Source organism: Echinops telfairi, unplaced genomic scaffold (assembly GCF_000313985.2).
Source record: "Echinops telfairi isolate 266 unplaced genomic scaffold, ASM31398v2 ScPeMD7_655;HRSCAF=1070, whole genome shotgun sequence".
Lineage (NCBI taxonomy): Eukaryota > Metazoa > Chordata > Mammalia > Afrosoricida > Tenrecidae > Echinops > Echinops telfairi.
This window is the reverse complement of record NW_022104553.1, coordinates 27,951,003-27,977,031: the sequence shown is the minus strand read 5'-3', so window position 1 is coordinate 27,977,031 and position 26,029 is coordinate 27,951,003. Positions and strand designations below refer to the sequence as shown.

General features: G+C 57.0%; 2 protein-coding genes across 2 annotated transcripts in view; one reads left to right on the top strand and one right to left on the bottom strand.

The window, feature by feature from the left end:
- Window positions 1-8,097: 8,097 nt before the first annotated feature.
- IRGC (immunity related GTPase cinema) lies at window positions 8,098-9,549 on the top strand. Its single transcript, XM_004710371.3, has one exon. It carries the CDS (start codon window positions 8,146-8,148, stop codon window positions 9,547-9,549), a length of 1,404 nt encoding a protein of 467 aa, XP_004710428.1. The 5' UTR covers window positions 8,098-8,145.
- A 6,855-nt stretch (window positions 9,550-16,404) lies between these two features.
- The window catches only part of SMG9 (SMG9 nonsense mediated mRNA decay factor), a 20,665-nt gene continuing 11,040 nt past the window's right edge, over window positions 16,405-26,029 (bottom strand). The window contains 9 exon segments of the mRNA XM_030886394.2: window positions 16,405-16,821; window positions 17,759-17,903; window positions 18,048-18,176; window positions 18,249-18,356; window positions 18,689-18,795; window positions 20,309-20,394; window positions 20,643-20,738; window positions 23,177-23,288; window positions 25,778-25,890. Of these exon segments, the coding sequence (XP_030742254.1) occupies window positions 16,743-16,821; window positions 17,759-17,903; window positions 18,048-18,176; window positions 18,249-18,356; window positions 18,689-18,795; window positions 20,309-20,394; window positions 20,643-20,738; window positions 23,177-23,288; window positions 25,778-25,890 (975 nt within the window). The 3' untranslated portion in view covers window positions 16,405-16,742.

The following is a 26,029-nucleotide window of genomic DNA, read 5'->3' as shown; positions in this document are numbered from 1 at the left end:
GGGAGGGGAAAAATGAGGACCTGATGCCGGGGGTTTAAGTGGAGAGGAAATGTTTTGAGAATGATGAGGGCAATGAATGTACAAATGTGCTTGACACAATTGATGTGTGTATGGATTGTGATAAGAGTTGTATGAGCCCCTAATAAAACGGTTAAAAGAAAAAAAGCAACTAGACAAGAAGCTGGTTCTTTGAAAGGATTGACAAAATGGACAAACCTCTAGCAAAGTTAACAAAGGAAAAGAAAGAGGAGATGCAAGTATTAGGAATAAGAGATGAACAGGGTTACGTCACAATAGATCCAAATGAAATTCAAACAATAAGCCATGACGACAAAAGCCTGTCTTCCCACACGTTTGAGACTCTAGAGGAGACGGACACATTCCGAGAAATGCACGACCGACCCGAATTAACACAGAGTGAGGTAGAAAGCCTGAACAAATCCCTCCGCAAAGCAGAAATAGATCAAGTAATTTTAAAACTTCCCAAAATCAAAAAGCTCCAGCACCAGCTGGCTTTCCTGGAGGATTCTACCAAGCCTTGGGGGAAGACTTGGCATCAGTGGTACCAGTCCAGCACATAGAAAAAGATAGCAGATGCCCACGCTCCTTTGAGGAAGCTGGCACGACCCTGATACCAAGAGCAGGCAAAGACAGAATGGCACACCAATCTCCCTCATGACCAGAGATGCTAAGACTCTCCACAAAACAAAACCCAACGATATGTAAAAATAAATAAATAAACACCCCACGCTTGCGTGGGGCTCATCCCAGGCACGCACGATGGTTCAGCATTAGAAGAAAATTAATGCAATCCTCCACACAAACAAACAAACAAACAAAAGGTAAGAACCATATGATCGTAGCAATCGATGCAGAAAAGGCATTTGACATTATTCACCACTCATTCCCGATAAAATCACCCAGCAAACAGCACTGAGAGTAGAAGGGACACTTCTCATCGCCATGAAGGCCATGCATGAAAAACCAAAGGCCAAGATCCCGCCGATGAGGGATAAACTGAAAGCCTCCCCCACCTTGCACTTTGGAACCAGACAAGGAGACCCCTGACCACCACCCTAAATTCAACCTTGTGCTGTAAGTCTTAGCCGGAGTTATTAGACAAAAGGAAGACAAAGGAATATGCATTGGCGACGAAGACGTGACACTCATGATTTGCAAATGTTCTTTTCTAAAAATATATGTTAATGGCATGTAATTCACACTCCATACACTTCGATAGTTCAGTCATATTCAGAGTTGTACAATGATCCTGAAAGTCAGTTCTAGACCATTGCCTTCCTCCTTGTATCTAATGTTATTCACTTCCCATTTCCCTCTAGCCTCCCCTCCCATATCCCCAGTTAACCATTGATCCAGTTACTGTCTCTAGAGCAACGGTTCTCAACCTGTGGGTCGAGACCCCTTGGGGGGTCAAAGGACCCTTTCACAGGGGTCACCTGATTCATCACAGTAGCAAAAGGACAGTGATGAAGTAGCAACGAAAATAATGTGATGGTTGGTGGGGACACCACCACATGAGGAACTGTATGAAAGGGTCGCAGCGTGAGGAAGGTTGAGAACCACTGTTCTAGAGGTTTACCTGCACTGGATTTCATATACTGGGGGTGGGAGATTATTTTCAATAACAAAATAAACCAGAGAAAAACGTCCATTGAAAAGGAAGCAAGACATATTAAAACTAGAACAAATTTAAAGTGGGTCAGAGGAGAGATCGAATGATAAGGTGTTAGCTGTTTAACCTAACTGGTTTTGCAACAATCCATTTCACCTCGCACACTGCAAGATATGTTCATAGATGTAGCAAAGGTTTGAGAGGAACCTTGTTGAAAACAGTGGAGAGATTCAGCAGCGTGGTGTTGGCGGCAGGTGTCATCCAGTAGGTTCATGGTTCTGACCCATAACGACCTTATCACAAGAGAACAAAACGCTGCCTGGTCCTGTGCCAGCCTCACAATTATTCCGAGGCTTGAACTGGTGTCCATGCTCAACCCATCTGGTTGGGGCCCCTCCCCCTCGTCAGTGCCCCTCTGCGTTACCCAACATGCTGTCCTTCTCTGTGGACCAGTCTTCCTTGACAGCAGTCCAAAGCATGTAAGGTGAAGTCTTGCCTGCCTTACCGCTAAGGAGCACTCTGGCAGTACTTCTTACCAGACAGATCTGGTAGTCCTTTAAGTAGTTCCTGGCACTTTTTTATTATTATTAAATCATTTTATTGGGGGCTCGTACAACTCTTATCACAATCCACACATGCATCCATTGTGTCAAGCACTCCTGTACATTTGTTTCCCTCATCATTCTCAAGACATTTACTTTCTACTTGAGCCCCTGGTATCAGCTCTTCATTTTTCCTCTCCCTCCTCACTCTCCCCTCCCCCATGAACTCTTGAGAATTTATAATTATTATTTTGTCATGTCTTACACCGTCCAGTGTCCCCCTTCACCCACTTCTCTGCTGTCTGTTCCCCAGGAAGGAGGTTCTATGTAGATCCTTGTCATCGGTTCCCCCTTTCTCCCTCACTTTCCCTCCACCCTCCCCGTATCGCCACTCTCACTATCCCACTTCAAATACATTCATTCTTCTTTAGTCTTGCTTCTTTTTTAAAAAAATCATTTTATTGGGGGCTCATACAGCTCTTATCGCAACCCATCCATCCATCCATTTGTACGTATGTTTCCATCATCATTTTCAAACCATTTGCTTTGTACTTGAGCCCTTGGTATCAGCTCCTCATTTTTTCCCTTCCTTCCCCACTCTCCCTCCATCACGATCCCTTGATAATTTATAAATGATTATTTTTCATATCTTGCATTTACCAATGTCTCCCTTCACCCACTTTCCTGTTGTCCATCCCCCCCCCTCCGGGAGGGGGGGTGTCTTGCTTATTCAATTCCAATTTTCACAGGCATTGGAGGCGACTGAAAACACGTGGCTTGGGTCAGGCACACCTTAGACTTCAAAGTCACATCCTTGCATTTCAGCACTTTAAAGAGACCTCGTGAAGCAGATCTACCCAGTGCAATCTAATCGCCTGACTGCTGCTTCCAGGAGCATTGATTGTGGATCCAAGCAAGACAACATCCTCGACAAGTTCAATCTTCCCCCCCCAATGATCATGATGTTACCTATTGGTCCAGTGGTGAGGCTGCTGGCATGCTTGACACTGAGTTGTCATCCATACTGAAGGCTGACACCTGTGATCTTCCTCAGCAAATGCTTCAAGTCCTCCTCCTCACAGCGAGGGAGGCTGTGCTTGTAAAGAGGAGGGAGAAACACAGAAGGTCCGTCATGGATTTATCTGAAGTTGATGGATTGAACTCTGTCCACACTTTACCGAGATCAACCAGTATCAGGTGTCCGCTAGCCTAGCTGCTCATAATTTGCCAGCCCACCCACCTGGAACCAAAAGGCTTTGATTTAAATGAAAATGTTATGGCTAAACGTCTCCTCTAACAGGAGAAGGAGCCTCCTGGCACAGTCAGTGACATATTGGAACTGGTAAGGCTAGCAGTTCGAAACCACCAGCCAGTCGGAGGAACCATGAGGAGGATTTGGATGTCCATAAAGAGTTACCATCTCAGCAACGCAGAGAGGCCGTTCTCTCCTACCCCATCGGCTTGCCGTCAGAATCAACTTGATGGCAGTGAGTTTGGATTTGGGGTTTTTTATTATGATAAAACCTCAAATCAAACCTTCTGCCATGGAGTTGATTCTGACTCAGTGTGACCCCAATACTGAGTTTCTGAGACTGTAAACCTTTCCACCAGCACACAGCCTCATCTTTCTCCTGAGAAGCCACTGGTGGGTTTGAACCACTGACTCTGTGGTTAGCAGTCTAACGCTTATCCGACAGCTTCATCAGATATAAAAGATGGGTGTCGGATGTTTTGGGGGGAGAAAAAAATCACAGAGCAACCCAAAGCACTGCCACCGAGTTGATTCTGACTCATGGTGACCCTATAGATGGTTTCTGAGAGGGTCAACCTGTACGGGAGAAGACAGCTTCATATTTCTCTCCGAGTGACTGGTGGGTTTGAACAGCCAACCTTGTGGTTAACAGTCTAATGCCTAGCCCACAGTGCCACCTGAGGCACCTTAGATGTCGGGACAGGGGCCAAGTTCAGTGCTTGCCTCTAACTCATTGTCATCAACTCAATTCTGACTCATAGAGGCCCAGCAAGACAGAGTGGGGGGCACTAAGGTTTGTCAGACCCCAAACCCGAAGTCCCTGCCAATGTCAACTCCTAGTGATCCTTATAGCACTGGGTAGGACTGTTCCTGTGACCGCTGCCCGGCCCCGCCCCCTGAGTTTCCGAGGCTGCAACTCTTGATGGGACCGGAAAGCCCCCCTTTTCCCCTGAGGAGTGGCTGGTGGTTTGGAACCGCTGACCTTTCAGATCTCAACCCAACGTGTAACTACCATGCCACCGAGCCTCGATCTACCTCTGATGTTGGTCGGTCAAATCTGCCCGCTCCCCACACCCACAGCACCATCTTTCCCCTTGTCCGGGCCGGCTGGGCAAGCTAAGTCACTACCCTCAGAGCTCCTACAACTCTTCATGAAGCGGGCAGATGAGAAGCCAGTGTGGAGCAGGGGAAGTGACTCACTTGCGTGGGGAACTGAGAGTCACCTCCTCCGTTGGGGTGGTGTCGGAGCCGGGCCAGGGGATGACAGGCTGGGGGCCGGGAACTTATCCTCGAACGCCGAAGACCAAGCACTGGCTTTTATTTTCCTTCGTTTCATGATTGTGGTTTTAAAAGAAACAAACACCACCTGACGAAAACATACATCTACGTGCATCGTTCAGCAACACGGATTCCATTCCTCCAGAGGAGCCACCCTGCTTCTGGTCTGTTTCCAAATAGTCTCACCAATGCCACGGCCACTCCGCAGGTCCCCCACCCCCACCCCCACCCCGCCTTTCTCCCGCCCTCTCAGCCTTGATGACCCGGACTCATCTTTGGTTCGTACGGGTTTGCTTAGTTCACAGACGCAAGCTCAGACCGTATTCGCCCTTCGTCTGACGTAAGGTTTTCGAGGTTCATCTGACCCGTGGCATGCTGCCGGACTTCCGTTCTCTTCCTGGCTGAGCCGGCTTCCATGGTGGGTATGAGCCCCGTTGGGTTGATGACCTCCCCTGTTGATGGGCATCTTGGTTGTGTCCACCTGCCGGCCGTTGCTATGGTTGTTGTTTGGTGCCGTGACTCAGACCATCCTTAGGTACAACAGAAACACTGCCCTGTCGCGCGCCCGTCCTGGGGATCACTGTTGTGTGCGAGCCCCTGGCTGCAGCCGCTGTGCCGAGCCATCTCCCTGGCCAGCTCCCCCTTTTGTGCTGACTCTCCAATTCGGACTGTATTTTGAGGAGGCAGCTCGTCCCCAGTTCTAGTTTGAATGCCTCCCACCCAAACCACGGGGCCCACCGTCCAGCACGATATCCGACAGCGCGTCCATGGGGTGGACAGGGACTAATTCCTCCGGATTGGGCAGCCAATTGACTCCTTCTTTATCATCTAGTCTTAGTCTGGGCCCTCCCCTGAAACCTGGTCACCTTGGGTGACCCTGCTGGCATTTCGAAATACCAGTGGCATAGACCCTACTTACTGGATGAACATAGACCTACTCACTGGATGACGCCAGCCACCACGGTATGACCACCTGAGCTACCAGAGGTGGCGCTGTGTCATCTAGTAAGTAGGTCTATGTTCGACCATGGAAAGACTGTGGACATGCCTGACCCTTAGAAAGAGAACAGCCTCTCTGGCCAAGGGGCCCTGGTGACTTGGTGGCGAAGCATCGGGCTGCTGAGAGGCAAGTTCAAACCCACCAGCCGCCCTGAGGGAGAAAGAGGAGGCTCTCTGCGTCTGTGAAGAGTTATAGGCTCGGAGACCCCTTGGGACAGTTCTCCTCTGTCCTAGAGGGTCCCTGAGAGCAGGGATTGAGTTTTGCGGTGTGGAGCCCAGGCGGGGGCCCCTGGGCCCAGGAGGATCCAGTGATACAGGGGGGTGGGGTCCCTGCCCCACCTCAGGCCCCGCCCCCTGACATCACTGTCACATTATTGCATGAGGACAGGCTGGCCAATAAGCCACTGCTTCCTATTATAACTGAGCCTAGCAACAGGGGGAGCCTGACCTTTGCTAGGACCCCACCATCGGGGAGAGTTTGAGGGGAGAGGAAGAGCCTGCAGGGCAGGTGAGCGCTGAGGGCCAGCAAGGGATCTTAGTAGAGTGGGGGGGGGGAGGTGCATGGAGAGGCTGGTGGGCTGGGTTCCCCCTGGGGCTGGCTGGGACCAGGATTGTCTGCAGCAACCCCACCTCCTCAATTTCATGTCCACCCCAGAGCTAAGGTGTAGGCTCCTTACTGCTGGGATCCTGCCCCAGTCTCCCACTCTCTGCCCCTCCCCAACCCCAAGCTCTGAGATAGGCTAGGGAGAGGGGGCAGGAGAGAAAGGCAGGAAGCGCCGCCCCCCCAGCCCATAGGAGGGTCTCCCGTGGAAGAAGGCATGTGACAAAGGACACAATTCTGCCGAGAGGGGTGGGGCCGGGGAGGAGTTAAAGGGGACAAGATGGAGCAGATAGCAGCTCTTCAGGCGGGCCTGGCTGGTGCTCTGGTGAAGCGCTCACGGCGAGCCAAGAGGTCGGTGACTTAATCCATCAGCTTCTTGGAGGGGACAAGCTGTGCTCCTACAAAGATGGAAAAAAAAAACCCAAATCATCGCCTTCCCTTCCATGCCAACGCAATTCCAACCACCCTAGAGGATGGAGAACTGCCCCAGAGGGTTTCTTTACCGCATCTTTCTCCTGCGGAGCGGCTGATGGGCTCGAACTGTCACCGAGCACTTCAGGCACGGTGCTACCTGGGCCCGAGACACCCGAGAGAGCAGTTCTACTCTGCCTTGTGGGCTCACTATGAGTCAGGACCCACTCAAGGGCCAGGCGTTAAGTTTTGTTGTTTGTTTGTTTGGGGGGCTCCCTCCACCACCCAGGGCTGGCACAGTCGGAAAAGGATTGGGCTGCCAGCCTCCAGGTCGGCGGTTCTAACCCATCAGCCATTCCTCAGGAGAAAGCTGAGGCTACAGCCTGCTCCGGGGAAGACTTACGGCCCCCGAAACGCCAGTGGGCAGTTCTGCTTGGTCCGTGAGATCGCTGAGAGGCAGAATCGGGTTTGGTTTGGCTGGAGCCCGTGTTCAGATGAGAAACGGGATTACTGAAGGACCCTTGGAGAGTAATAAGCCAAATCCAGCGTTCTGGTGGCAGAGTGGTTATGCGTTGGGCTGCTAACCACAGGGTCAGCAGTTCAAAACCACCAGCCGCCCTGCGGATCCGTGAGTTTGGTTTTTGATTAAAGGGTCCCTCTAAACACGGGTCCTTGGTGACTCCTGGATTACTCTCATAGACTTCTGCTAGTGCTCCAGGAAGCAGGCTTGGTGCCGCCTCTTTTAACCAGAGAGGCAAATAGGCTCCGACAGGGGCCTTCTTTGGCCCCAGGTCACACAGTCAGTGGGTGGCTGTGGTGGAATAAAAATCCTCCCAGGGACCCTTGGTTGCTGGGTAGGCTGCGGTCCATGGCTCCCTCTTGTGTCTCATAGGTAGAACTGTGCCCCGTAGGGCTTCCGTGCAGCTGTCAGGAAGAAAATTGACCGGTCTCATTCCAGGGTGGGACTCAAACCACCAACCTCTCCATCAGCCCCTGCGCACGTTAGATATTTGTATCACTGCTAGATAGAAGCAAATTCACTCCCAGCGACCCCAAGGGCCAAGGGAGAATTGCCCCAGGGTTTCCGAGACTGTAACTCTTTTGGGGGAGCATCGAGCCTCATCCCCACCCCCCTGCCCCGCCAGAGTGGGTGGTGGTTTCGAACCAGTAGTCCAACGCATAACCTATGACAGCAACAGGTCTCTTCTTGTACCATTCGGGGCCCCCTAAAGTCCCCTCACGCCTGCTACACCCCAGTCCCCATTTCTGAACTGGGCCTCGGGGTCCCGGGGTGGGGACCCCTGATTGTCTGTCTCTCTCCCCGCCAAGGCCCAGGAGGTGTGAAGGGCTCCCTTCTCTCCAGTAGACGCCTGGGGCCGGCATCCTGTGACTCTCCCCTGTCCCCTCGCCCCCCTGGCTACTGGCCACCATGGCTACTTCGAGGTCACAAGCCGGGCCCGGGGAGGAAGAGACCACCATCCTCATGGCCAAGGAAGAGCTGGAGGCCCTGCGGACGGCCTTCGAGTCGGGCGACCTGCCCCAGGCCGCCTCCCGGCTGCGTGAGCTGCTGGCCGCCTCAGAGGCCACTCGGCTGGAGGTGGGCGTCACCGGCGAATCCGGGGCCGGCAAGTCGTCGCTCATCAACGCCTTGCGCGGCCTGGGCGCCGAGGACCCCGGCGCGGCGCTGACGGGCGTGGTGGAGACCACCATGCAGCCGTCGCCCTACCCGCACCCCCAGTTCCCGGACGTGACCCTGTGGGACCTCCCGGGCGCCGGCTCCCCGGGCTGCTCGGCTGACAAGTACCTGAAGCAGGTGGACTTCGGCCGCTACGACTTCTTCCTGCTGGTGTCCCCGCGCCGCTGCGGCGCCGTGGAGAGCCGCCTGGCCGCCGAGATCCTGCGCCAGGGCAAGAAGTTCTACTTCGTGCGCACCAAGGTGGACGAGGACCTGGCGGCCACGCGCTCGCAGCGGCCGTCGGCCTTCAGCGAGGCGGCGGTGCTGCAGGAGATCCGCGAGCACTGCACCGAGCGCCTGCGCGCCGCCGGCGTGGCCGAGCCGCGCATCTTCCTGGTGTCCAACCTGTCGCCGGCGCGCTACGACTTCCCCCTGCTGGTGTCCGTCTGGGAGCACGACCTGCCGGCCCACCGGCGCCACGCCGGGCTGCTGTCGCTGCCGGACATCTCGCTGGAGGCCCTGCAGAAGAAGAAGGACATGCTGCAGGAGCAGGTGCTCAAGACGGCGCTGGTGTCCGGCGTCATCCAGGCCCTGCCCGTGCCCGGCCTGGCGGCCGCCTACGACGACGCACTACTGGTGCGCTCGCTGCGCGGCTACCACCGCAGCTTCGGCCTGGACGATGACTCGCTGGCCAAGCTGGCCGAGCAGGTGGGCAAGCAGGCGGGCGACCTGCGCTCGGTCATCCGCTCGCCGCTGGCCACCGAGGTGTCGCCCGAGGCGGTGCTGCGGCTCTACTCGCAGTCGTCGGACGGCGCCATGCGCGTGGCGCGCGCCTTCGAGCGCGGCATCCCCGTGTTCGGCACGCTGGTGGCGGGCGGCATCAGCTTCGGCACCGTGTACACCATGCTGCAGGGCTGCCTCAACGAGATGGCCGAGGACGCGCAGCGCGTGCGCATCAAGGCGCTGGAGGAGGACGAGCCGCAGCCCAAGCTCAGCCTGGAGGCGGCGGGCGACGGCGGCGCCGAGAAGAGGGTTGGCGGCGGCGCGGGCGAGGGCGGCGGCGAGGAGGCCCCGCTGTCCACCCGCCACAAGCTGGGCCTGCTGCTCAAGTACATCCTGGACACCTGGAAGAGGCGGGACCTGGCGGAGGAGAAGTGACGGGGTCCCCCCGCCCCGATCTCCCCGCGCGCACAGACTGAGCCTTCGCCAAACCTAACGAATCCACCCCCCACCCCACCCCCAAAAAAGGCCAGTGTGGTGACCGCAAGTGGCTCCTCTCTGTGGCTTCCGAGAAAGGGGGAGGGCTTGGGGGAGGGAGGGTGGCTGGCGATCCAGAGGGACGGATGCCGCTTGCCGGCGGGGTGGGGGTGGGGCAGCCAAGAAAGGGGGGAGGGCAACAAGAGAAGCCTCTGGGCGTGGAGAGTGACCAGGAAGGGGGGCCGCGCAAAGTCTAGGTGGTGGACCCCATGGGTCATGGGGGTGGGGCTGGTTCTCACACACAGACAACAGCCAAGAGAAATGCGTGGTTCTGCAGGGGTTGGGGGGTCAGCTGAGACTTGATTCCCCATTTCTATTTCATGTTCTGCCCCCAGCACCCCCAACCGACCCTCGCTCAAACTCATTGCCGTAGAGAGAATCCTGAGCATCACACTGCCCTCTAGGGCCCCGTAGACCTGTTCCCTGTGAATTCCTGAGACTGTCCTTTATGGGTGTAGAAAGCCCCACCTTTCTTACAGAAGCTGGCTGGTGGTTTCAAACTGCTGACCTTATGGTTAGTAGTCGCACTCGCTGCCACTCCACCACCAGGGCTCATCTCTAACCGGTTCCCAAAGGGGCCTCCATCAGGGGCCTGGAGATGGAGGAAACAGAGGTGGGGAGGGTGGGTGATGGAGACTGGGGAGGGGGAAGGGAGGCTTGAAGGCCTCCAGGTTGCTAGGAGCAGGCAGACTGGGGGCAGGGGCAGAGGGACCCAACGAGAGAGAGGACGTGTGAGCAGAAGAGGAGGATGGAACTGGGCCGCTTCAGAATGATGGGGGTGTGTGTGTGTGTGTACACGTGCCTGTGGCTAGGCTCAAAGGTGTATCTGGGATGCCCCCCCACTCACACGCCCCCAACGGTTAGTCGTTCACCGCAAAGTGCCAAGGAAGATAGGCCTGGCGATTGCTTCTGAGCCAAAGCGCCCGCTGAGAACCGTGCGGAGCACCCTCTATTCTGACCCACGTGGGGTCACTGGGAGTCCGAGCACGTGTGTGTAAGGGGGGGAATCTCGCTGCTCCATCAGCTCAGGGTATATTGGTGCTGTATAAGGAGAGCCGCTAAGACGGGCTTCCCATTGTTGCCGAGTGGCGGTGGGTGGACATGGGGCCTGAGAGGGCTGTCGCACACGTGCTCGGATATATGAAAGGCACTGAGTGACAACATGGCTCTGAACACCACAGGGCAGGAGGGTTGGGTGTTGTGCAGCCAGACTCCGGAGCACTTACGAAATGCTGATTCGGCCCGATGTTCCCAGATCCTGCCGTGGGGACGCAGAAATGAACCGGGCGCCCTCGGCTGCACCAGCCTGAACTCACCTGCTGAGTCCATGGCCACCGTTTTAACAAAGGAAAGAACAAGTTGGTGTGGGCCCAGGTGGGTTTGAATAGTGCAGGGGCCGGGGACCAAGGGCTTCTTTGGGTAAGGGAAGGCTTCCTGGGGAGGTAGCATTTAAAGTGGGCTTTGAAGGGGCAGGTCTGGTTGAGTCCTGGCTTTCCTGGGTGGAGCCGAGTATGAGCAGAGGGATGGAGGCCGACACCAAGCAGGGTGATGCTGGAGAGCTTGGTAGGGGATTAAAAAAACAAACGAAAACTACCTCCCTGCCATTGAGTTCAGTCCAACTCACAGTGACCCTACAGGACTGGGTAGAGCTACCCCTGTGGGTCTCCTAGACAGCAACTCTTTATAGGAGGTAGACAGCCTCCTCATTGTCCCAAAGGGTGGCCAGTGGTTTCAAACTGCTGACCTTGTGGCTAGCAGCCCGACTACCACCAGGGCTCCTCCTGGTAGGGTGTACCTGGGAAAACTGTCACTGAGTGGAGGGCCAAAGAGGCTGGAGTGTTCCCACACGGAGGAATCGGTTCCCATCTAGCAGGAGCGGAGGACCACCCTGCCTCCTGAGCACAGGGCCCAAGGGCAGCATGACCTTGGCAATGAGGCAGTGGTGCTTCAACGCCAGAGACCTCTTTCCATTCCTGCCCGTGCACCTCAAGCCATGCCACCACCCTGCAGTCCGGCTTCGAGGTACTAAGATGCTAAACAGGTTTCCTTGGCACTTCCAGGGCCCCTGAAGCTTCTCCATTCAAGTCACGCTCTGCCATTGAGTCAGTGCCGACTCTCAGCGACCCTAGAGGGCAGGATAGAACTGCCCCTGTGAGTTTGAGAATGTAACACTCTACGGAAGCCCCATCTTTCTCCCTTGGACCAGCTGGTGGTTTCAAACCTGCCATCTTGCAGTTTGAAGCTCAATGCACAATCACTACGCCACCAAGGCTCCTAAACTTTTCCATGAGGGATTCCTTTCTGCCTGAGATATTTGAAACAGGCAAGCCCTGCCAGAGCTGCCTTGAACTCATTATGTGTTTTCGATTTTGAATTACTGTTCGGAAATCTTTTGCTGTGGCCAAATGTGTTTCGACACCCGCATCCAGTCACACAACCCACTGCAACCCACCACTTAGGAAGCTTTGTTCTAGAGCAGGGTCGGGGAACTTTTATTCTGCCAAGGGCCATCTGGATATTTATAACCACTCTTGAGCCCTGCTGGTCAAACATTTAATTAATTCCCCGTGTGATGGCCGACACAGCTTCTCTCTGTTGAGTTGTGTGATGTGAGCTGATTTTGATTTCTTGGGACTTACCCAGCCCCGAGAGCTAGGCATGCCGCACCTCTGTTCTAGACGAAGATGGGTGAGGCAGAAATGCCTGGAGGAATCCTCTAGATCACAGTGATCTGGGATCCCAGACTGATTGTGGGGAATGGGGCAGGACCAAGCAGCATCGTGCCCTGTTGTGCCTGGGGTCAAGGGCCAGCTCAGTGGCAGCTTATGACCACAAAGATCTTGGCAGTTCAAGGTGAGAGCTCAGTCGCCATGGCTCCAGGTACTCAGAGGGGCAAGGGGCGAGTGGATGGGGGCCAACTGGCCAGGGACTGAGCAGGCCATTCAGCACATGGGTGGGCAGGGGAGGCCCAGCTCTCAGCTAATATGACCCCCACCTCCCTCTAGAAAGCTCCTAGAGGCCTGCCATCAAGGAAACTGGCAGCCCTGACCATCTTTGGGGTGGGGGAGAAGAAAAGGAGCCGAGTCTGCCTCTAGTTCCACTTGGCCATCTCTACCATGTGGAACTCTGATAGGCAGCTAAGCGCAAGGTTAGCAGTTCAAACCCACCAGCGGCTCCCGTAAAGAGTCACAGCCTTGGAAGCCCTGGGGGGCAGTTCTCCTCTGCCTGCCCGGTTGGGTTGCCAGGAGTCGCAATGGGCAGTGAGACAAAGTGGGGCTGATTTCATAGGTTTGGACTGTCACCGAAGAAAGCTGGGTTGTTGAATTTGGGGGAAACTGTACAAGGTTTGTGATGACCCCGGAAAGCTCTGGGAGCCATGCGCAGGGCAGGAGGTGGCAGTGGGAAGAGGGAGGGGGTGGGGCTATCCCTTCTCTGTAGATGGTTCCCAGATCTGACAGTCTTTTGTGTGTGTGTGTGGTTTTCTTGGGTGGGGGAGGGGAGCTGAAATCACCCTGGCTCCTAGGAAACAGTCCCAGACGACCATCCAGACAGCTGCCAGTGTGTCCATTCCAACTCTCAGGGGCCTGATGCTCAACACAACGAACCCCCAGTGGGTCCTGCATCATCCTCACAAACGGGCGGGCTTCCCAGCAAGTCTCACCAGGAGGTCTGCAGGCTCCTCCACTTCATTCTCTCTGAGCATGGGCATTGGCGCCACCGGGAACCACCTCTGAGAGGCGCTCAGCCTGACCCAAGTGTGGGGGACCTGCCGCCCCACAGCCGAATGGGTTCAAGGGGCGGTTGTGTAATTGAGAGATAAGTTAGAGACATCACACAAGATAAAGCAAGGGCTCACCTCTGCGATTGCTTCAGGAACCAGGTCGGAGCAGAGATCGCTTAATGTATTCTCATGAGTTTATATATAATCTCACAAAGGCCACGGTATGCACTTATGTTAACAAGAAGGGGTTGTATTAGAGGCATATTGTAACATGAGGGGGACGAGTTAGGGGTCTACATGCAATAGGAAGGGGTTGCATTAGAGCAGTGGTTCTCAACCTGTGGGTCGGGACCCCTTTGGGGGTTGAATGACCCTTTCACAGGGTCGTCCGATTCATAACTGTAGCAAAATGACAGTGATGAAGTAGCAACGAAAATAATTTTATGGTTGGGGAGGGGTCACCACAACATGAGGAACTGTGTGAAAGGGTCGCGGCATTAGGAAGGTTGAGAACCACTGCTCTAGAGGCACACGGGACAGGAAGGCCCATACATAACAAGATGGGCAGGGTCTAGTCAAGATGGCAACCTAACCTTGGTCGTCTCTGAGCTGGCTTGACCTGAGGTGTCTTTGAGCCCTTCTCCAGGGGAACCATCTATGTTCTTCATCAGAAGGGAGTGGGCCCAACTTAGGGTGGGACAGACAGCAGTGTCTGATTGTCTTGGACGGCAGACGACCTTCAGGCAGGGGACCTTCAAGCATAGATAGTAGCAGCCACATGTGCTTGAAAGTAGCACCTTGAAATTGGCATTATTACGGGTGGCAATTGAGGGGAATACTTTTTACGAGAATGTGAGTGGGACCCATGAAGGTGAAGGGACCTCCCAGGCTCCCTAACGTATGAATGGTGGGAGTGTCTGCATGCACCCTTCCCATTGTTTCCCACACCCGGGGGCGGGAGGGAGCGGCACAGCTCTGGGGTACTGGATGGCTGCACTCTGAAATGAGCGTTGCTCTCCCCCACCCCCATCACCTGCCATGAAGTCAGGTGTGACGGCTGCCATTTCCCGAGCCCTGGCCCTTCCAGTCACGTGTGACAGTGATCAGTAACTCACAGGAAGAACTAAAAGGCCATTCTGGGGCTTGGGCCCCTCTGAGCGGGAAGTCCGTTCAACGGCAGTGAGCTGGGTTTGGGGAGTCATGGACCCAGCAGCTGCCGTGATGGAGGTGTCTCTCCCCCTCCCTGCTCCTCCAGGGATGCCAGGGCGGGGTGTGTGTGCCAAGGGCCAGAGAAGCAACAAGTGGCCTTGGGGTGGTGGGCGACCCAGGTACTCTGTGGGCTGCAGAACTGATGGATTTATGGGCTGTGGGACAGCAGGTTGAGTGTCAGGGCTAACAGGGTGGGTAGGGTCAACTTACCGATTTGGAGAGACTTGGGGAACCACTGAACTAAGATTATGGCTATTTTGCAGGCAAAACTGTTAGGTTTCTGGAGTGGTTTATCCCTCAGTTCTTGCTTCGCAATGCTCAAAGAATCCACGTGGCAGAAGCACATTTGTAAATCCAAGTGACTTTTGTGAGGAAAAGGGACGTTTCAGGTCTTCACAGGAAATCCCAGGGCCAAGAGCAGGAAATACTAAATGAGCACGCTGAGAGAGAGCTTGGACCCCAGGGCCCGGGTGGCACATGTGCAACCCCCTGCCCTCCAAGAGTGTACCCGAACTAGAGAGTAAGAGGAGCCAAAGAGACCTGCCCGTGGCTGCTTTGATCTCCTCCGGCCAGGGAGCTGTGGTGGACGGTATTGGCTGACCTCACTGGTTGAGTTTAGGCCCACCTGTGTCATGTCACGTGGCTGGACCTAGTCTGTGCATCCAGGTAGACCTGGGGCCGTGTCTGAGCACACTCAGTTTGGGTCTTTCCATAGGTGTGGTGGGTGCCTGGTTTCTGGCGCCCCTTTGTGGTGGCCCTATGCAGACACCTGGGGAGACAACCCCCCTTGGTCCCGATGCTGACTACCTAACAGGGCAGCATTTACCTGAGGCCATGTAGTGCCACCGAGTCCATTTTCAAGTGCTAGCGGCCCCGCGTGGGGAAGTGCAAGTGCCCTACAGGGTCATTTTGACTATAATCCTTTAAGGTAGGCAGCCGATTGGCGGGCCTTCCCCTGTGGTGTGGCCAGTGGTGGGGGTTGAATCGCCAACCTTCGGGTGGACAGCTGAGCTTCAGCGCTGCACCACCAGAGCCGTTCTGGGTGCCGTGGAGTGGACCCAGAGCCACCCAACATAGAACAGAAGGAACCACAGCCTGGGCCGCACCAGCCAGTCACCACGGTGGAGCTGTAGCCACTGTGTCTACCCGCCTCCGTGAGGGTCTTCCTCTTTTTTGGCTGACCGCCTACCAAGCATGGGCAGGGACCTCTAGGGACCGTCTCTGATAATGTGGGAAAAACACATGAGAAAAAACCTTGCCACCCTTGCTACCACGGAGCCCTGGGGCGGGCTCCCTCCCTGGGCAGAGTCGTCCATGCATCTCACTGCTCTGAGGCATCCCTTCTTCCCCGCTGGCTTTGTTCAATTGCTCATGGAGGACCACCCGGCCGGCCTGGGTCAGGCAGGCCTATGAGAGACCTCTCTGCTCCAGCACTTTCAAAGAGCTCTTTGGCGGACTTGCCCACCAGGGTAGGGGCTGTTTCTCGCCAAGAGTAAACAAGGTTTGCGAGAGAAGGCAGGGCGTGCCGTGTGAACACGAGCAGACACTGCATTGACGGGGTAGGAACCATGGGTCAGCACTGCATTTGTTGGTATTTAACTAAAGGCAGACAGTCTTGCAGGCAGGGGGTGCTGTCTTCCCTGGGAGACGGAATGCCCCTTTCCAGAGGGTTCTGGCGTGAACCTGCTCAACAGCCCCGGCCCCCAGTGGGTGAGTCTGTCAAAGTTCAGGCTCCAGTGGGTGGCGGTGGACAAGCAGCCCACCAAGCTGGGTGGCAAATGTGCACCACTTCCCAGGACGGCATGCCAGACAGACAAGAGCCAGGCTAGGCCTGTGTGACAGCTTTTATTTGAACCACCGGATGGGCCCCAACAGAGCCCCCAGCCCTGCCTCCCCCTGCCTTCCTTAGCGTCTCGGAGGAGGGGCTGCTCCTCTGCCTGTCCTGGGAGGGGCTGCCCCATAGCAGCCTGGGGGAGACCCTCAAAGTCTCCATGGGAACCACCTCCCTCGGATGTGGGCCTGGCCCTCGGCATCTCCTGTCTCCAGCTGAGGACATCACAACCCTCTGGTCCCTCAGACCTGCTCACACTCTCCGCCAGCCAGAGGGAGGACACATGCGCTCCTTCACCATCACCGGGGACCCCTGGGTCCACTCCACCTGGGCTCAGGCCAGCAGACGGCTGTACTCTGCGAGCGCGGAGGACTTTCGCACCCCGTCCCAGATCCGGGCGGCATAATGGAACCTGTGGGCGGGGAACAGCAGTCAGGGTGCCCCCGGTGGAGCCCCACCCCACCTTCCACCTGCCTGACAGGTGAGGACACAGAGGGAGGCCCAGCAGACAGCCTGCCTGAGGTGTTGGCCTCTTGGGCTCTGTTCTCTGGGCTGGGATTGAAGGAAGATGCCTAGAAGATGTACTGGAAGTACCTCAAAATCCTACCTCCCAGTGTGTGGGCCTCTGCAGGTGGGGTCCCTGCCTTACCTTCCTCCAGAGCCTGGTGGTGATGGGGAATGTGGAACTGCTGCTGTCCGGCCTGCTAAACTCCCCTCCTCCCCACTGGGACCCCGGGCGGGCCAATGGGAGGCCCCTGGCTGGGAGCGTGCCAGCCCACCGTCCTGGGCTCCCCCAGGCATGGCTCCCTGCAGCCTGTTTGCTCCCCTGGCCCCTTCTCCAGCCCCAAGGAGTCTGGAAATGAGAGGGGGTGGCCCTGGCGCCTTGGCAGAGACAGTCACATGAAGTGGGACTGGGGTGACACGGGGCTGGGTGAAGGCTGGCAGGAGGGGGGCTCACAGTCCTGCCGTAGGTCGGGAGGGCAGAAGAGGAGAGGGGGAGGAGCAGGCCGTGCAGCACAGGTAGAGCACAGGGCAGCTCCAGGAGCTTCTACCAGCCTCCCGCACCCAGGGCTCCACAACAGACCTACCTGAAGCTTCCCAGGAAGGACTGGTCCTACCTCTGACACCTAAAGGCCACCAAACCACAGGGCCTTCCTCCCCCGTGACCCTGCATGAGCCGCTCCCTCTCTGAGCTGACCTCTCCCCAGGAATCAGCGACCAACCAGCCCTCACTTGCAGGTTAACTGAAGTCAAACGTGCAGGAAACCGGGGACCGACACGACGGGTGCCATTCCTGCGCTGGGGTCACACAGTGAGCTGGGAGCCCCTCCTCGGTCCCGCCCCCTTACCAGTTCTTCTCAGTGAGGATCGTGTGGGACAGCTGGGGCCGGGCCATGGACATCACCTGGCTCCGGAGCTTGCTCACCAGGGACTGGAAACTGGGGTGGCCCCGGTAGCCGGGCAGCAGGGAGAAGAGCGGGCTGGAACCAGGCCCTGGCAGGGGTTTTTAGGGGGGAGTAGACAGTCAGGACAGCCTGCCAGAGGACCCTCCTCCCAGCCAACCAGCATGCTGGTCTCGGGAGCACGCCTCCCTTGGCCAGGCTGGGGTGGGTGTCTTCTTGGGGCAGGGTGCTGCACCTGCCCGTGGGGGGGTCTCGCTCTCGGCGTCGCTGTCCATGAAGGGCATGAGGAACAGGTTGACCTCGGAGTCCAGGAAGTCGGGTGGAAGCCCCGGGAAGATGTTGCACTGCAGCATGGACAGAGTACCTGGGGCACGAGGGTGGGGGTCAGGCGCTGGTTCGGAGAGGGGGGGTCCAGGGCGAGGGGGGCGGTCCTCACCCTTGTAGCGCAGGTGGGAGTGGGCCATGAGTTGGTCAATCATCAGATGCATCTGTCGCAGCTTTCGGGGACAGAAGTCCTCACGGCGGGCTTTGTTCTGCAGGAAGACTGAGGGGGCAGGGCAGCGCCGGGGGCTTGTCAGCACTAGCTCACCCTCCTGGGACCTGCCCTCTTCCCAGTCTCCACTACCAGGCATCACAGAGGATGCTGGGCCCAGGAACAGCTCTGACAGGAGGTGGCACAAGGAGGGTGAGTGTATGGGGAGAGGGGAGGGCCGGGGAGGCTTGTCCTGTCTGAGGCACCCTTAGTCAGACACACTTGTTCCTGAGGCCCTGCTGGGAGACCGAACCCGAAAGACTGCTAGACCCAGAGCCTGGGGGTCTGGGCTGGGTGGAGGGAGGGGCTGTGTGCGCACACCCGCCCGCCTGCAGAGCCCTCACCCAAGTGGGGGTAGTACTCGGTGCCTTCCTCGGAGCCGGTGGAGCTGCTGGACTCATGGCTGGGGGATGGGGTGGAGGGCTTCACCATCTCGGCGGTCTGCAGGAACCTGGGGGTTGGGGTGAGTGCGCATCACTCCTGTGCTGGCACCTCCTGGCCCACGGTCCGGGCCGAGGGTTCCCTTTGAGGACATGATGGTCACATGATTTGGGGAACTTGAGAGACCACCTTGTGGACACCATGCATGCTGTGACTGGGTGGCAGGTCTTTTACAAGAATAAAAACCAAGCTGGTTGCTGCCAAGTCAATTCCAACACATGGGGACCCTCTGGGAGAGGACAGAGGAGGACTGCTCCCCGGGTTCCGAGACTGCACACCTTGTGGGCAGACAGCCTCCCCTTTAGCAGCTCACAGATACTTGTCCCTGGAGAGCCGGGGTGAAGGGGTCTGCACAGAACACACAGCACCCTCAGCCACTGAGCCACCCCCCCAAACAGGCACATGCACTCCCCAGGCAGAACCCACCCTTCTGCAGCCCTTGTGCCCAGAACAGAGGGTCCAGGTGGGCTCAGCCTCACGAATCCCAGTGGGCAGCGGGTGCTTCGGTTACACCCCCCCCCACCCAATGTTATGCATGAGACCCAGTAAGCCTGCACCCATGCTGCGCTTCCATGTGCCAGGTACTATGCCCAAAGCTCTCAGGCTGTGACTAGGGTGGGAAGCCACCGAGGAAGCCCGAGGACAGACTTGCACCAGCAAAGGCTGGGATTCCGTCCCTGAGTGGCTTGGCACCGTCCCAGAGAACGGGTGTGCCTAGGCCCCGAGCCTCCTGGGTCAAGGGCACCACCGTGGCCCCGGGTCCTGAGTCAAGGGCAGGGGTGTTGGGGACAACACACATGTAACACCTCTGGAGCCTCTGGGGGCCTCAGGCAGAACTCCCACAAGCCCTCACTTCCTCTCTATTCAGCCTGTCGGGGACCCAGCCTGGGGACGGGGACCCAGCCTGGGGTCGGGGACCCAGCCTGGGGTCAGGGACCAGGCTGCAAGGGCACTCTGGCCAGCACCTCCTCCTATCCGAGCCCCAGGCTTGTGTTCTACAGCTTCCCTGTTGAGGCCCTGTAGGGGCACTGGGGAGCCTGCCCTCTTGAGGCTTACAGGCGGCCGGGAGATGGATCCCATACCCATCCTGTCGAGGGGGGCGTTGGGGGTGGTGGAAAGGGGCATCTGTAAGACAGCCAGGGAAGGTCTGGGGTGGCCTGAAGGCCGTCGGAGGAGACAAGTGTGCAGCATTTCCCAGCTGAGGGTGGGGGCACTCAGAGACCCTGGGCTGGGTGCGCCTGCGGAAGGGATCGGGAGAGAGAGGCAGGAATTGGCTGTGGACATCGATCGGCTGCATCCTCATCAAGGAGCCAAGTCAGGGTGGGCGGGGCGGGGTGGCCACTTGCTCTCGTGGTTACATGTCGTGGTTACGTGTGGATCAGCAGTTGGGAAACCAGCAGCAGCTCCAAGAGAGAAAGACGAGGCTCTCTACTCCCACAAACATGACAGTCTCAGACACCCACGGGGGGTCGCGATGAGTTGGCGCTGACTCGCTGGCCATGAGGTTCTGCCCTGTCTCTCACCTGTATAGACTGAGGTCTGTGAACCAGTCCTGGACGACAATCACCACGTGGCACACGGTGAAGAGGAAGGCAGCGATCTGCAGGGACTGCGGTGCGCGGAAAGGGATGACACAGTGGGAGCCCGGCCTCTGCCCAGAACTGTGGTCCCGGAGCATCGGGGACTCTGGGGCCAGGGCCACAGCGCTCTGAGAACCTAGCAGTGCAGAGGAAGAACCAACCTCCACACTGTACACAGCGGCCCTGGCACTTGAAGAGGGGCTGACCGAGCTGACCCTCTCTCCCCATGGTCCCCGGCTACACGCTCTTGGGGTGTCTGGGAGCAGGGCGGCCTCACCTGCATCTCCACGTAGGTGTGTGGGAGGTTGTACTCTGGAGGCAGCTTGCGATCGTTGTTGATGAGGTGGTCCAGGATGGAGGGGCTGAGGATGGGCTGCAGAGGCCACAGAGCAGTGTCAAATCCAGGAGCCGAGGGGCCACAGCTCCTGAGCTAAGGGCCATCTCCAGATGGCAGGGCTACTGTCTCTCTTGGGAGGACACAGGCCGGTGCAGCCAGCCAGCAAGGCTCTGCGGGGCTCAGGAGGACACTTTCAACCAGGGAGGATGTGCCACTCATGCGGGAAACAAACATTTCTCCCAAGTCTTCTTCCCCAAATATATGTTAGACTTAGGACACTGCTTGAAGCTAATGGTAAATGACTGTCGAGTTACCTCCCTGAAGGCAGTCAGTTGCCAGACTACTGTCTGGTCCCACCACAAGTAGGGCCCACTCCCTACTGTTAAGGGCAATGGGCTATTTCTCCCTAAAGGCTTGTGACATTAGCCTGGTCCCTGTAAGTGGGGTTTATACCCTACTGATAATGGTTTCTATGGAGAGCCAGAGAACAAGTCAAACCTGCTCAGTGACATCCAAAGTTAGGCTGCCATCCTGAATCTAGGATTCGCCCATCTAGTCACATGTACACCCCCAATCCCTCCTCCTCCTATTGCGTGTATATCCCTAGATTGTCCCCTCTCATTGCTGTGTAACATATAGTGCAACCCCTTCCTGTGACGTATGTCTTCACCTGTAATTAGTAGGCTTGCACCCACCCCCCACCCCCTCAGCCCTCCTTGGCCTCGCATCAGCTCCTTCTCCTCTCGGGTCCTCTCCCCAGTTTCCTTTCCACTTGTCCTCCTTCCCCTTCCCCTCCCCCTCTCTCCTGCCCTCTGGTCTCCCAGTTCCACGTGGACCACCAAGTGAGGCTGAGGTGAGCATGCTACCATGAAATGTGACTCCGTTATTTCTATCTCTCTTCTATCTCTCATGCTCTCTCTGACTTTACTATAATCTTTATATAGCTCAACGGCACAACTGCGCCTATCAAGCCCGTGATTAGGTGATCGGTGGGGGGGGGGGGCTGGCCCTTCCCCCACAGCTGCGTGGCCCAGATTGCAGTCCGTGGCGGGAAACAACACGAGAGGGAAGTGGAGCTGCTTGGTGGGCCCTCACCCACTTCACAATCAAGGGCAAATGCCCCAGAGAGCCTTTCCCCAACCCCTCACCGGGGGTCAGTCAGCTGCTCCTGAGCCAGAGAAAAGGAGACATGGCTTCAGGCTGGGGCCCGAGTGGCACCTGCATGAAGGGGCTGGGAGGACTGTCGTCGGACATGCACGCTGCTCGCAGAGTGAGTGAGGGGACCCCAACGTTGAGTGTGACCAGCGGGCAGTGGGCTTTCGAGAGCCACAGCCCTGGGTGGAGGAGCGGCTAGGGCGCAAGGAGCAGGGCAGCCTTCCTGGGGTGCCTTTGAAGTCTTTACTGCAAGCTGGGGGAGAGGTGACGGAGCAGACCGGCAGGTCCACACCCACCACTCATGGCACCTCCTTCTTGAGGGACACCCCGTGCCTGTTTCCAACCCTTCTTTCCGCACACCGATAAGCTTCCTCCCCTCTGACCTCCAGTGGTTGACGACTCCCAGGGGTCAGAACCTGCCCATGTGGTTCTCGTGGGGGACCTGTCTATGGCGAAGTGGAAACTGAGCCCTGGGGCCGAGTTCCATTCCAGAGCGGAGAGGTGACGAAGGATGATGGTTAGGGCCCAGCTCTCATCTTCCCAGCGACAGAGGGCCTGCCGGGCCTTTCTTCCGTGGGGCGGCTGGGGGGTTTGAAATGTGACCTGGGAGTCGTCAGGCCAAATGCTTAAACCCCTGCACCACTAGGGCGTATTCAAACCTACTTGTTGAGTCTGCTCTGACTCACAACAATGCCAGAGGGCAGAGGAGTGCTGCCCATCGCCGGGTCTGCTCTCCTGGCGGGGCCCCATTGCCAAGGCTGTGCCCAGCAGCTGACTGCTTCACCACAGGACCCCCGGCTGTGGTGCAGGAAGGCATGACGGGGGCAGGAAGCAAAGAGAACGAGCAAGTGGCCGTCAGGGCATGGCCAGCTATGAGTGGCCAGCACCTCTGTTAATTTTAACTAATTGAAACGTCAAACACCTGCGAGGCAGGCGGTACTGTTCTCATTTTACAGGAGGGCTTGCCAGGCGTGGAACTGTTAAATAAGCGCGAGGTCGCAGTTCAAACCCACCAGCCGCTCCCTGGGAGAAAGAGGAGACTGCCTGCTGCCGTAATGACGGGCAGTCTGGGGAACCCCACAGAGGGTCGGAAACGACTTGGTGGCAGCGGGTGGGATGGGGACAGTGGCTCCAGAGCCCAGACTTGTAGCCAGAACTCCAGAAGATTCTCTTGGCTGCTATGGAGAAGCTGGATGGAGACAGACAAAACTTGACAAGAGGAGGCTGAGGGCTAGCAACAGACCGATCTCGCCCAAGGGCACAGCAGCAGTGGCTTGGCGAGCACCCTGGGGGGAGGGGCACGCGGAGGAGGGTGGCACCTGTGTGTCCAGGAAAACGATCCGCTCCTGCGTGATGAAGAAGTCGATGCCACTGGTCTGGTTGCCCCCTCGCTCTTTCATCTCCGCGCTCTGGGCCCGGAACACATAGGCCCTGCAGAGGAAGGAGTCGGCATGGGAGAAGCCCGGGTCAAGGCTGCAGCCAGCTCCAGAGGGACGATGATGGATGGGAGCGGGCTCCCCCCAGCCCCACCCCGATGGTGGCGGCCATCCCAGGCTCCTGCTGTCTGCAGGGTGGGCTTCACTCCCTCCCACTAGACAGCAGGTTCCGAGGGGCTTCATTTAACAAGTCAGCTGGCGGACAGAGGTGTGAGAGCAAGGCTCTGCCAGACGGCGGTGCTCCATCCCACCCAGCCTCTCTGGTTGCGTTGCTTTCGGCAGGCTCCTTAACCTCCCTCCTCAGGTGTCCTGTAGGCCAGCAGCAGGACCCCAGCTCCTGGTGTTACTGAGGGTCACACACGCAATGCCCTTAAAAGAGTGTGGACACGATCGCTGACGACAAACTGTGATGAAGAAAGCAGAGGGCGCCCGGCTATCAAAAGACATAGCGTCTGGGGTCTTACAGGCTTGAAGATAAATAAGCGGCCATCTAGCAGGGAAGCAACAAAGCCCACATAGAATAAGTACACCAGCCTGTGTGATCATGAGGTGTCAACAGGATCAGGTATCAAAAGATCCAAAACAAACAATTACATGGATGCCAGCAAGGGGGTTCAGAATGGAGACCCAAAGCCCATCTGTAGACAATTGGACCTGCCCCCACAGAAGGGCCAAAGGAAGGGACGATTCAATCAGGATGCAGTATAGCACTGACCAAACACACAACATTCTTCTAGTTCCTGAATGGGCCCTAACCCCCACTATCATGACCCAGTTCTACCTGACAAATCCAGCTAGTGTACACTGGTACAGATATGAGCTCTCGACACATGGAATCCAGAACAGATAAACCCCTCAGGTACAATACTATGAGGACAGGGGGAAGGGGGAGAGAGGGGTACTGACCACAAGGCTGGATATATAACCTCCCCCACCCACAGGGGGATGAATAATAGAAATGTGGGTGAAGAGAGACAATGGACAGTGTTAAGAGAAAAAAGAACAATAATAACATATTGATCAAGGATTCCCACGAGGGTGGGGGAGGGAGGGAAAAAAAGAGAAGCTGATACCAAGGGCTCAAGTAGAAAGACAATGTTTTGAAAATGATGATGGCAACAAATGTACAAATGTGCTTGACACAACTGAACGATGGATTGTTGTAAGATCTGTAGGAGCCCCCCAATAAAATGATTGATTAAAAAAAAGTAGTGTCGGACAAGTCAAAGCCATGGCCGCCCATTCCGACTGGAAGCAGCCCTCTGGGTCGGAGCAGAGCAGCTCCCTAGGGTCTCCCACACGCTGAGAATTCACAGCAACAGCCAGCCTCACTGCTGTCCGTGGAACCGCTGGTCGGTTTGAACTGCTGACCTGGAGGCTCCTACTGATACACAGGGGCACACTGTTGGCTAGGAACCAAGAGAACCTGGGGGGAGCTCAGCATTTCAAACCCGGTCAGCGGTGTCTTGGTTCCTGGGGACATGAGGACAGAGCAGGCAGAACTGGCCTGTTCGGCTCAACGTGGTCACTTCCTGAGTGCGACAAATGGGTTTTTACCACATAACTATCTAGAAAAACTGAGCTTTTTTCAACCTGTAACATCAGAAGTACCTACTGCTCAATGGGCGATTCCTATTTCTTGGAGACACGTCATGAGCCGTCTGACAAAAAGCAGGCGGCGGCATCCTCCCACGGGACACCCGTGGAGGTGCCCAGACCAACAAGGCAGACACCAAGGGCGCCGGGGCACCGGGGGAGGCCTCTGCTCCCATGGAACTTCGGCCTCGTTCCCAAACACGCCACTCAGGGACTCTGGGCATCGGAGGGCAGCTAAGGAGGCCGACAAGTGGGGACGACTTGGGGGTGGAGCTGGCGGGACCCAGCGATGCTGCGGTGGGGGAGCGGGAGTGCGGACACAGGAAGGCGTTAGGCAGAGGGCAGGTGGCCTGAGCACAGAACGAATCCCCTCGTGTTCACAATGCTCTACCTACAGCCCCCTGACAATCAGGGCCCTGGCTTTGCTGTGTTTTCTACCAGGCCAAATGGGTCCATCTGTTTGGGTGGCCCTGTCTCCCCTCCATTAAAAAGCCATTCCCCTGAAGACAGAGACTGCGCTGTTTTCTGAGCCACTGAGATTCTGCTGCTGTCCCTCTACCAAAGGCCCTGCCAGCTGAGGAAGCGGGCCACCGGGAGGGAGCCTGCGGACCTGCCTTGCTCGGTGTGCTGTGAGCGGCAGGGCTGAGGCCGTTTGCGGTGGGCCTTTGTGATGACCTCCCCCATTTCCGGGTTGGGCTCTTGGGGATGTTGGGAAGGATGGGAGGAACAGATCTGCTGCACTCCGAAATCCTCCTCAGCTGACCAAGCCATTGAAGCCCGGGAACAGGAAGCAACTTCCCAGGAAATCACTGCAACACTCCCAGGCCCCTTCCCAGCCCCTGGCCCCCTGGGGCTTGGCCCTCCACACCCATCTGATGTGCCCCTCACCTTTGGTCCTCCTCTGGGGTGTTGGCTGACAGCAGCGACATGACCATGGACTTGCCTGTCCCCTGGAGGCCCAGGACGCCAACCACCAACACGTCGGTCTGATCCAGCAGGTACTGCGGGAGGAGACGGGATGTGGCTCTCTGGGCACGTCAGCTGCTGAGGAAGCCCTGAGAGCCGCCTGAAGAGAAGACCTGGAGAGACTTCCACCAGCCTAGTGCCCTCAACTGGGAGAGCAAGAGGATGTGTGTGTGT

Excerpts from the sequence above, each read along its gene's own strand:
- IRGC (XM_004710371.3), top strand. The coding sequence starts at position 8,146 with ATGGCTACTTCGAGGTCACAAGCCGGGCCCGGGGAGGAAGAGACCACC.